We start from the raw sequence: 10194 nt of genomic DNA on the forward strand, positions 1-10194 counted from the left end.
ACTTTTGTGAGATAATTTCATGCATACAAATTCGAAATAAGACTGAACTTAACAGCAACTTTAAGTTTTTTTTTTTTTCACAAAATATGCATATAAATATCATCAACTAATAAGTCTTATATGGACTTGGATGAGATTTAGACTTGAGTTTTCGAAAGTTTCGCGAGTGAAATTGTATTAAGATTCAGAGAAAAATAAATGAATGTGAAACACACTGGTTCTTTCCTAGCCATTCTTCATCAAGATGCTTCTCTCCATGCAAGCCTTGAAACAGGAACATAAGCAATCTCCAAATATTAATGAATTAAGGATTTCGGTTTGCTCCTTCCTGGGTTCATCTGTCAGCAAGTCGATCCCCACAACGGAGACATGAGAGACCCCGAAATTTGCCCTTTCCGGAGGGTGACCTCGAACACGAAGAAAGAGTCCCGTGCGATGCGTTTCATGCTTGAATTGAACGTCGGATCCGCAAGCATTGTGTTGCCTCTATATCTAACTGAGTAACAGGGATAGTTGGCTCCCAAAAATTCGGAACCGTGGACTAGACTAGTTAGTCCTAGGATCGGGAACTGGGTTCCGATTCAATCTGAAAAAAACCAATCACTTTTTTTTCCCATTGCTTGGAATTTGACCAATATAGTGTTTAGTTTACATTTTACTTTTCTTTTTAAATATATAATACAATAAAAAGTATTTTTAGGGTGCCATCCAGTCCAAACCGTCTGGACACCAGCTCCACTTTTAGGAATTGGAAACCAGACCGACATTCCCAGAAACCAGACCAAACTAGCTGGTCCAGTCCGGTCTAGGCGTGTTCGATTTGGGTGATCCGTTTTGCACAACCTTACTAAGTAAGACAGTATTTTTTAGATGCGTGACTTTTGACCGTGAGTGATGGAGGACTTTCATTGCAAAGAATCAACAAGGAAAGCCCAAATGGGAGGGGCACATGGGCTAAGACGACAATGAGAGAGAAGGAGTATCCAAACAAAGGCGGAGAGCTCGAGAAGGATGGGAGATAGATTTGCCGGTGGCACGGGCAATCCATAGCGTCGGTTGCAGAAGCTTCGTCGTCAGCATAACTCTGTTGTGCATGAGGAGAGCAGAAGACGAGAGGGGAGAAACGGGGTTTGGTTCTTGAGAGTAATTATTTATCGGTTTGGTTTGGTTAACCGAACCGATAAAAACTGAATCGGTTAAAAAGTTTCGATTTTTAATGACAACTGAACCAGAATAAGAATTGAACTGAAAAAATTGAACTCCTTAGAGGGAGGTGAGGGGTTCAAATCCCCACATTCTCGGAGGATGGAGTGGGGACGCATAATTTCGGGAGTGGGTTTCAACTCTCATACGCAGAAGAAAGAAACAAAAATGAGAAAGTGAGTGTAGAGTAGGAATAGAAAGAGGATCGACAAAAAAAAAAATTTAATTCGATTCAGTTTGGTTCAGTTTTTTATTCGGTTTTTGACACAGTTTAATCAAGGTACTTTATAGCCGTCTATTTACAAATCAACCGACCGGCTCTGCGGTGCTTAGACATCAAACGGCCCGCAAGATGGCCGTCGGCGGCGAGGGTGCAGAGATCGACCCCACGGGCCGATCCACAGGCGAACATCGCTCCCCCCTCGCCATCGGCCCATCGCCACGACGGAACCGCGGGTGGGCCCCAAAAGCCCTTCCCATCCGCCACGTCATCTCCCTCCTCCCCCTCTCTCTCCCTCGATTTCCGTCTCCTCACCTTCGCTTCCACGCCACAAGCAGCAACCACGCCAAAACCTGTCGAAGAGCTTCTCGCCTCTGCAATCTCTCTCTCTCTCTCTCGCTCAGGCAGAGTTCCTCGTCGGCGCCGGCAGCCATGAACGTCTTCAGATTCGCCGGCGACATGACCCACCTCATCAGTATCCTCGTCCTCCTCCTCAAGATCTACGCCACCAAATCGTGCTCCGGTAAACCCCCCCCCTCCTCTCTCTCTCTCTCTCTCCGCTCGCTCCCGTCTCGCCGTCGCCGTCGCGTGCTGTCGGAGCCGTCGATGGAGGGGCGGAAGCTCGAGCCGTTCCGGGCGCCCTCTGGGTCTGATTAGGCCCGAACTCGTTGGGTTTGCTGGGTTTAAGTGGCGATTCTAGTAGTTGCGAGATTCGACAGAATTCCTTAAATCTACTTCTCTCTAGGGCAGTTGGGTAGACAGCATTGCTAAATTCCCTGCATTGAGGGTTGTGCCTGTGTTGGGTTTCGGGTCGATTTGTTATGTGGGTTCTCTTTGAATTTTGTTGAATCCGCGAAAGCTGAGATCTTGTCGCGGCCCGCTTGACCAGGGGTGTCCCTAAAGACCCAGGAGCTCTACGCGGCGGTGTTTCTGGCGCGGTACCTGGATCTGTTCTCGGACTTCATCTCGGTGTATAATACCCTGATGAAGCTGGTGTTCATCGGGAGCTCGCTCGCGATCGTGTGGTGCATGCGGATGCATCCCGTCGTGCGCCGTAGCTATAACAAGGACCTCGACACCTTTCGCCACTATTTTCTGGCGTTGGCCGTGTTCGTGCTGGCACTTCTCGTTCATGAGAAGTTCACTTTTCAGGAGGTAAATTCTGTTGTTCGACTCTTGCGTGTTTCGGATTAATCTGATGACTGGAGACTGAGGTTTAATTGGGGTTGGAATCACTTATGTAGAAAGTTCGCTGGGCTCTTTTTGAGACTTGCATGAGCTTTTTCCATATCTACTGTTCATTGACAATGTTGGACCTGGCCGTTTTGACACGCGATCCATTGCAGTTTGTTAGTGACGTCGAATTCATTTCGGGTCCCTTTTTACTCCGCATTAACAATTACGTTTTTAGATTACCTTAATGTGCTTCCTTGTCTTTGCTTATATCCTTGGGAGGAATTTTAGGTTGGATACTGAGTTCACTGTGATATTTACCAGTGACGTTCCTAGGTTTGGCTGGGTTTCCATTTTTCTCACTGTTTTCTCGTCGCTCCATGCGTCACTGCAAACCCTTATTAATTTGCTTATTCGTTGCTTGGATAGTAGACATTTTACAGGCTGTACCTCTAGTCATTTGTTTTTTAATTGAACTTATCTACTTCGGCATCTGCTCATGAACATAGTGTTTGTTTGGAGTCAATTATTTGCTCTAGCTTTTGTCAGTGTTGGAGTTTATTTCTTATTTAGCATAGAACCCCTGAAACCTGTGAAATCTCACAAATGTCGACAGTAAAAGTTATTTGGAATTACTAGTTTTTCCTGAAAATTTAAATTTTCTATTTCTCATTTGGGCGACAGAGAAAAAATTTGCCTGGAAACCAAAACGGTGCTTTTGTTTTTGTCAATCCAAATGCACTCTTAGTAGCTGCAGGAGGGGTTTATGAATATAATTGATTGGCAGCCTTAATTTCTGTAGAATAAATATAGCCATTTGTGGAATTAATGGCCTTTTGATCGTGCTGAGGTTTATTTTTTATGATGCGGGCTTCTTCTGTGCAATGAAATGTGTTATGGAGTGGGTAGGCAACATCTTGTTGTGTTGTTGAATTAAAAATTGCATTTTTAGCTGTGTTTTGGACAATATACGCTCTAATATGTTTTATGCACATCTAAAAGACTGCTTAACATACTAAAATCTCTAACCGTCTTTTCATGACATTGCTTGTCTTAGAAGTAAATTTCCAATATTTTCAATGAAAAGCAATGGAAAGTCCCAAATTGGATGATGGGAATGTCAATTTTCATGTTCCAAACTACTAGAGTGCCGTAAAATAGAACCAATGTCCCTTATCATGGTTTGTGATATCTGGTGCATAATATATTGTCCTTGTCACTTTCTCCAGCAATTCTCATGGTTATCTCTAAATTAGGAGACTGTTGAAAAAGTGTCCTCAGAGGAAAACAAATTTCGTTAATAGTGGAGGCGATATTACGATTGCTGGTTATGTGACGATGTGCAAAACTGTCTAGTTCAGCGTCAAAGATGCAATAAAAAAAGAAAAAGTTTGCTTATATTAGTACTACTGCTTCCAGCACCCACTCTGTAACTCTGTTTACAGTTATGTTCAACATAATTTTTCTTCTCCTCCCCAAACAGAGTATTAGAAATGTAGAAAAGGCTGTCTATGCTAGTTGTTTCTGCTGTTGGGACTCAGGATAATTGCTTCATTCTGAGGGAAAAGATGACTCCTCCAGTGTAAGTGTATACCTAGTGCCACCATTTTAGGGGCTTGTTGTGCTGTTATAGCCACCAATATCAATGTGAGGGCGAGGAATGGCCTATGCAAAGAAAACTTGTAATTGATGGATTGGTTTCAAGATTCTCCCGGACCACCTCTTGGTTTATGCTGGGAGAAACAGATGTTCTCAGATGGTCTTGTGATTCTTCATGGTCCTTTGAGGGACAAGTTGTAGCCTTCTGATGTAGCTTCAAGCAGTAGCCTTCAACTTCTCTGTTACAGCATTTTTCATAAGGGCTTAGTGGTTGTTGTCCCCTCATGGTTGATTTCAACGTTTGGAAGCCTAGAAGAAGTGATGCGGTTATGTTTTATTCATTCGTTTGGTGATCTGTGAGTTTATGCATGATTCTTTTCCTTTGGAAAACAAAAGGGAACAAGAAATAGGAATATGCGCTGTGAGTGAATCCGTGAATCTTTTCCTTTGGAATAGAATTCAGAAAAAGAAATAGGGAGAAGGATCAAAATGCTTTCTAGACAATAGTTTTGTGTTTCTTGAAATCCTACTTTAAGTGCATTACATTCCTTGACTTTTTCTGATCTTTTATGAGATTGTGGTGTTCTAGCCTATTTGAACCGTTAAGTTGCTACCTGAGATCATTTATTAATTTTACTGCAGATCTTCTGGGCGTTTTCAATATATTTGGAGGCTGTTGCAATTCTTCCCAGTTAGTTTTACTACAACGAAGTGGGAATGTTGACAATCTAACAGGGCAATATGTCTTCTTTCTTGGGTGTGTATATCTCTTAATATCTTACATACTTTCAGTTAAAAGTGGAGTTTCTCTTGCTTCTCTTTCATTATGTTCTGCTGATGTTCCTCTGCACTGGTGGCACTCTAATTACCTATTCATAGTCATCCACTTAGAATATTCGGTGAGAAAAAGTCTAATCCCCGGAACAACCTTGTACTGTGGTCCCTATTATTATGTTTCCCCTATTCTTTTTGGATAACATACTTCTACATTTTCCCTTGTTACTTGTATTTGGTGTGTTAATTTTCTTCTAATCTGAGCCTATCTTTATCTTTTTAAGGTTTAACTAAGCCCATCTTGTGACGTTATCGAGTCCTTTCTTTGTGTTTTGATAACTTGGTCAAGCCTCATCTGTCCAAACCCTTTCGATCATGGAATACATATCATCTCAAACATAATAAATCTTTTATCATCACATGTATGGTCTTGCTGTTAAAGCAGTGCTTCTCATTTCATTTTTCCCTTTTTTTGCTGACAACAGGGTGTTTGGAGTTTCTCCAAGCATTCACTGACTAATTCCCATTAGGCGTATGTTTCCCTGTCCCATGTGTTCTGGAAACTTATCGAAGCATACAACTTCATCTTCCTCTAGATGGCCAAGCAAATACAAGATGTAATGATTTGAACTCGAAATTTGAGCACAGATAAAAGACACAATTAACTTTGGGCAGTCTCTTGGGCCAAGAAAATGCAAGGATCTTTCCTTTTACCGAATAACAAACTTTGCACATGATACAGAAAAAACTGTTGTGGCGATGCAGTTTGACTTCCTTTTATCGTGTGGAACTCCATTTGCAATCCTTTGTCAACATTCAAATTTATAATCATCCTAAATCAAAGAATTCAGTAACTTTGAGAAGTTGTAAAAGTGGGCTATTCCCTCAAGTTATCCTTGTGTCAATGGTTGCCTTGGTGGAACCTAAAAAACCTGAAGCAGATTTCCAAACATCTGGTGGTCGTGGAGTACATTCAGTTTCTAGCTTATGTTGTTGATGTTTAACCCCTTTTTTCTGCCCCCTAAAATACTAACTTATTCAAGTGAGTCTGTCAATCATTAATATATTGAGAATGAAACTCTTTGGATTAACAAGAGAAAATCTTATCGCTCCACCGATGAGCTAAATGAGCTAAGTGAAAGTTGCTGATGAGAAAATTTAACCTGAAAGTTAGTGGGAGTAATTTCTAGGGATAGTTCTTTCTTTGGCCTTGATGAGCTGTATACGAACAATTTTTAGATTAGCAAAGATAACGTTCTGTGTTTACCAGTTGAGAGTCACAGTGCCCCTGCATTCTCTCTCCCTGCCAATGAAAGTTGGTGGTGTTTCATCTGGAGTCTTCCATTTATTCAGCTCCTTGTAAATTTTTGTGTTAAAGTAGAATTTATGATGAGTACTTGGATCAACCATCTCAAATATAAAATATCAACTATTAACTTAGCCTCATGTTGTGTCTGTCCATTGATGTCAAACCACGTTCACATTAGTTTCTTCTCTTCCCTTTATTGACTATGATCTTTAGGCTTTGTGCCTATTTTTTTTTTTTATTTTGGTAAGTACTTTGTGCCTAAAAGTTTATCACTAAAAAAGAGAGGAAAAAAAAAAAACTTCATCTCTCACTAGTTGCCAGACAGTCCAAATCATGGTAAGTGTATTGAAGAAAGCCATCTCTCCTTTTTACTTATGCATAAAGCCTTCTGAAGCCAACAATTTCATGTTAACAGATCTTGCGGTAACCTATTTTATTCTAACAGCAACAATGCCACAATGTGTAGAATAGGTCCCATAGATTGAGTTGCAATCTATTTGTATTGAATGTAGTATTTGCCTGTTACCATATCCAAGAAACTGAACCATGTTGATTGGCAATGAGATTTGAACCTGTTCTATCTTCATATTATATTGGAGGTCCCAGTATATGATGTATTTAACCATTCATTGGTTCACATTTATTTCTTTCGTTAGTCAAGCACAAAGGAGAAAGTGGATGAAATAGAAAGTCTCCTGAGATAAGCTGCATATTAGGAGGTTCTAGGATTGGTTTGGTTCCTTTGATTTGCTAAAAGAATTGTATTTGCTTCATCTTGTGTCACCGTATTCCGGCATTATATAATGTTCTTAAATTCTGTTCCTGCCTTGTAGGGCTTATCGAGTTTTCTACATCCTCAACTGGATATATCGCTATTTCACTGAGCAACATTTCAGTCGATGGATAGGTAAGCTTTTGTTGTCAAACTTTCAGGAGACTAATCGCAGTTATTGTTCAGAAGTGGAACGATTGATCATCTTTCTTTGTTCATCAGCCTGCATCTCAGGGCTTGTTCAGAGCGCTCTTTATGCGGATTTCTTCTACTATTACTTTATCAGGTAGTTAAAGTGGAACCCCCCTGGATAATTATTGCTCTAATATAGTTGTACAAGTGATGTGATATTCCCTCCTTTTTCGCAGTTGGAAGAACAATGCCAAGCTTCAGCTACCAGCTTGAGCCAATAATGAACGCTGTTGAATGGTTGGAACTCCTTTTAGCAAATCACTCCGCATGTTGTCGTTGTCATCATTGCTGTGGATCACATGCTGAATGACAATGTTTGGGAAGGAAAAGGAAACTTGCGACGGCCCCAGATGCTGATGGCTTTCCCATTTCGGGTGGATGGATAAAAAGATTGTACGGGAGAGATATCCATTGATTCGGATGTCGCCAGCCACGTCCACATGCATGAGGTGAAGGTTTGCACTTTTCACACTTTCTTGTAAAGCTATGATCTGATTTCACGTGCCCATTGTTTATATCGAAAAAGTTCTACCAGTAATTTCGGTATAATGTATCTACGGCCCCACCTTTTTGGTCTGTAAAAAGAACCGTAGTAATGAAAGGGAGATGGATGAAAGAGGGAAATTTCTGCTAGGATTTGGTGGGTTTCGTTTTGCATGTGAATGACCTTTCCTGAGATTTTGCAAACTCAATGGAGTTTCTAAACCAATATCAGATTCCAATTGAAATCCATTGATGGGGTTAGGACATTTCATCTCCATTACAGTTTTTAGGCTGGTCCTTCACTTCGGAATCTGCCCAAAACCTGCGAACCATATGCCAAAATCGATGACTGTGTCTCATCCATCTGAAAAAGTGAGGTGTGATGGGGAGTTGTCTCGACTCTTTGGTAGGGATGATAGGAACTTGCACGTTCCTTTGGCTTTACGGAAGAAGAATTGGCACGTGAAATTGAGTGGTTGTGGGAGGCTGAGAATGACGTTGCCATTGTCCATGCAAGATTTCATGAACTCAAGGTCGATTCATCGATCAAAACCTTCTTCAGTGAACTTTCAATCTAGCCGTCGGCGTGACTAGTTCTATAATTACAGTGAAGTCATCGGGAAAAGGATTATTATCACGAGAATCTTTGAATTGGTACATTTGTGGTAAAATAATCACAAGTTAATTTTTGGATCATCAAAATCAAAAATCACAAACTGGTCAAACATGTGAAGGCTCCCAAAAACCCTAAATTGATATATTCGTGATATATTTACTCCTTATTAGTTTTAGTATATGACCAAGGGTAATGTGTATTAAGTGTAATAGCATAAATTGAGGAATCAAGATCAAATCAAGTCACACAAGTGCTAAAGTCAAGAAAGGATCTCACATAATAAGCAAGTGTTAGAGATTAAAGGATTGTAAATTCAATTTGATTGATTCTAATGGCTTGCAACCTCTTGGATAAATACATGTACTCAGTTCACGGTTGCAAAAATCTGTTTCTCTTAATTCTCTCGATTCTCTTAAACTTTATATAGTATCAAAGCCTTTTCGCTCAATCGAGCCTTTGATCCCACCTATTATTGAGCCACTCAGCTCCTCCCACGCCAAAGAAGCAAGCACCATGAGTTCAATCAGTGACAACACCAACTCCTACGCAACCGGACTCATCACCATTGGCAACACTGTCTAGATTTCTATGAAGCTCATGGCCAACAACTTTCGCTCTTGGCAAGCACAACTTCATGCCATTTTAATTGGGAATGATTTACTCCGATTTGTTGATGGCACACACCATTGTCCGTCACTTGATTCGTTCAGATTAGCCAGTGCAGCACACACATTGTGGATCCGCTAGGACCATCTATTATTATCTGCCATTTCTGCTCGGTGTTTTAATTCATTTTGCTACTGATTGCATTCAGCGAAACCTCTCAAGAGGCACTGAAAAGCTTACCAACCTTTATGCCAACAAATCTCGTTCTCGAGTAATGTTACTCGAGCTGATTGTCCATAATCCCACGTCCATCGAGGTCAATTTTGAAAATCTTCAAAAATTAAAGGGTTATGCCAACCAACTCTCTATTATTGATACACCCCCTTAAAGATGATGATATTGTTGTTCATGCCTTACATGGAATTGTTCTTGAATTTTAAGAATTAGCAGCTGCAATTTGTGCTAGAGAAAATCCTCTTTCATTTGAGGAATTACACAACAAACATGTCGTTTATGAAACTTACCTTAAGCATGAAAAAAAAAACTACAGAATTCATTCATGTCACAGCTCAATATATTCTCAAATCATGCTCTAGTCTGTTCACTGCTCATTGGAATGGTGCCTAAAACGAACATGGTGCTTCTCATATTGCCCGCAACAACTCTGGCAGCCAACAGTCCCATAGAAACCCTACCTAGCGGGGCAATCCATCTCAGTCTCATGACTCTCAATCTCTTCGTCAATTTTGCGACAAATACAACCACAGAGCCAAGACTTCCTACTGTACTCGAGGCCGTCCAAATGCTAAACCTATTGTGCATCATACAACTGCCACACACAATGGCTTGTTGATTCAAGAGTGTCCCATCTTCCTACTGTACTCGAGGCCGTCCAAATGCTAAACCTATTGTGCATCATACAACTGCCACACGCTCAACCCCACAATGGCTTGTTGATTCAAGAGTGTCCCATCACGTCACCAACGACTTAGCAAACCTATCTCTCCCCTCGGAGTATGAAGGACCGGATGAGATTGTTGTTTGCGACGGACAGGTTTGAGTATTTTGCATGTTGGGACAATAAATTTGTATCTCTCGAAAATACTATTGTTTTACCCAACACACTTTGCGCACCATCCCTTACTCAAAAATTTAATTTCCGTCTCTAAATTTTGTGCCCAAGATATTACGTCCATTGAATTTTTGTCACATTTTTTTTTGGTTAAGGATCTTCAAATAGGAGCGAC

General features: G+C 40.8%; 1 protein-coding gene across 1 annotated transcript; it reads left to right on the plus strand.

Annotated features, from left to right (window-relative positions):
• Positions 1 to 1739: 1739 nt before the first annotated feature.
• Positions 1740 to 7878, plus strand: LOC104445032 (ER lumen protein-retaining receptor A). Its single transcript, XM_010058827.3, is given in 7 exon segments — positions 1740 to 1946; positions 2313 to 2578; positions 4838 to 4883; positions 4886 to 4952; positions 7112 to 7185; positions 7273 to 7336; positions 7419 to 7878. Coding segments are annotated over 7 exon segments (645 nt in total). The 5' UTR covers positions 1740 to 1855; the 3' UTR covers positions 7456 to 7878.
• Positions 7879 to 10194: the final 2316 nt, after the last annotated feature.

This window comes from Eucalyptus grandis, chromosome 5 (genome assembly GCF_016545825.1).
Source record: "Eucalyptus grandis isolate ANBG69807.140 chromosome 5, ASM1654582v1, whole genome shotgun sequence".
Lineage (NCBI taxonomy): Eukaryota > Viridiplantae > Streptophyta > Magnoliopsida > Myrtales > Myrtaceae > Eucalyptus > Eucalyptus grandis.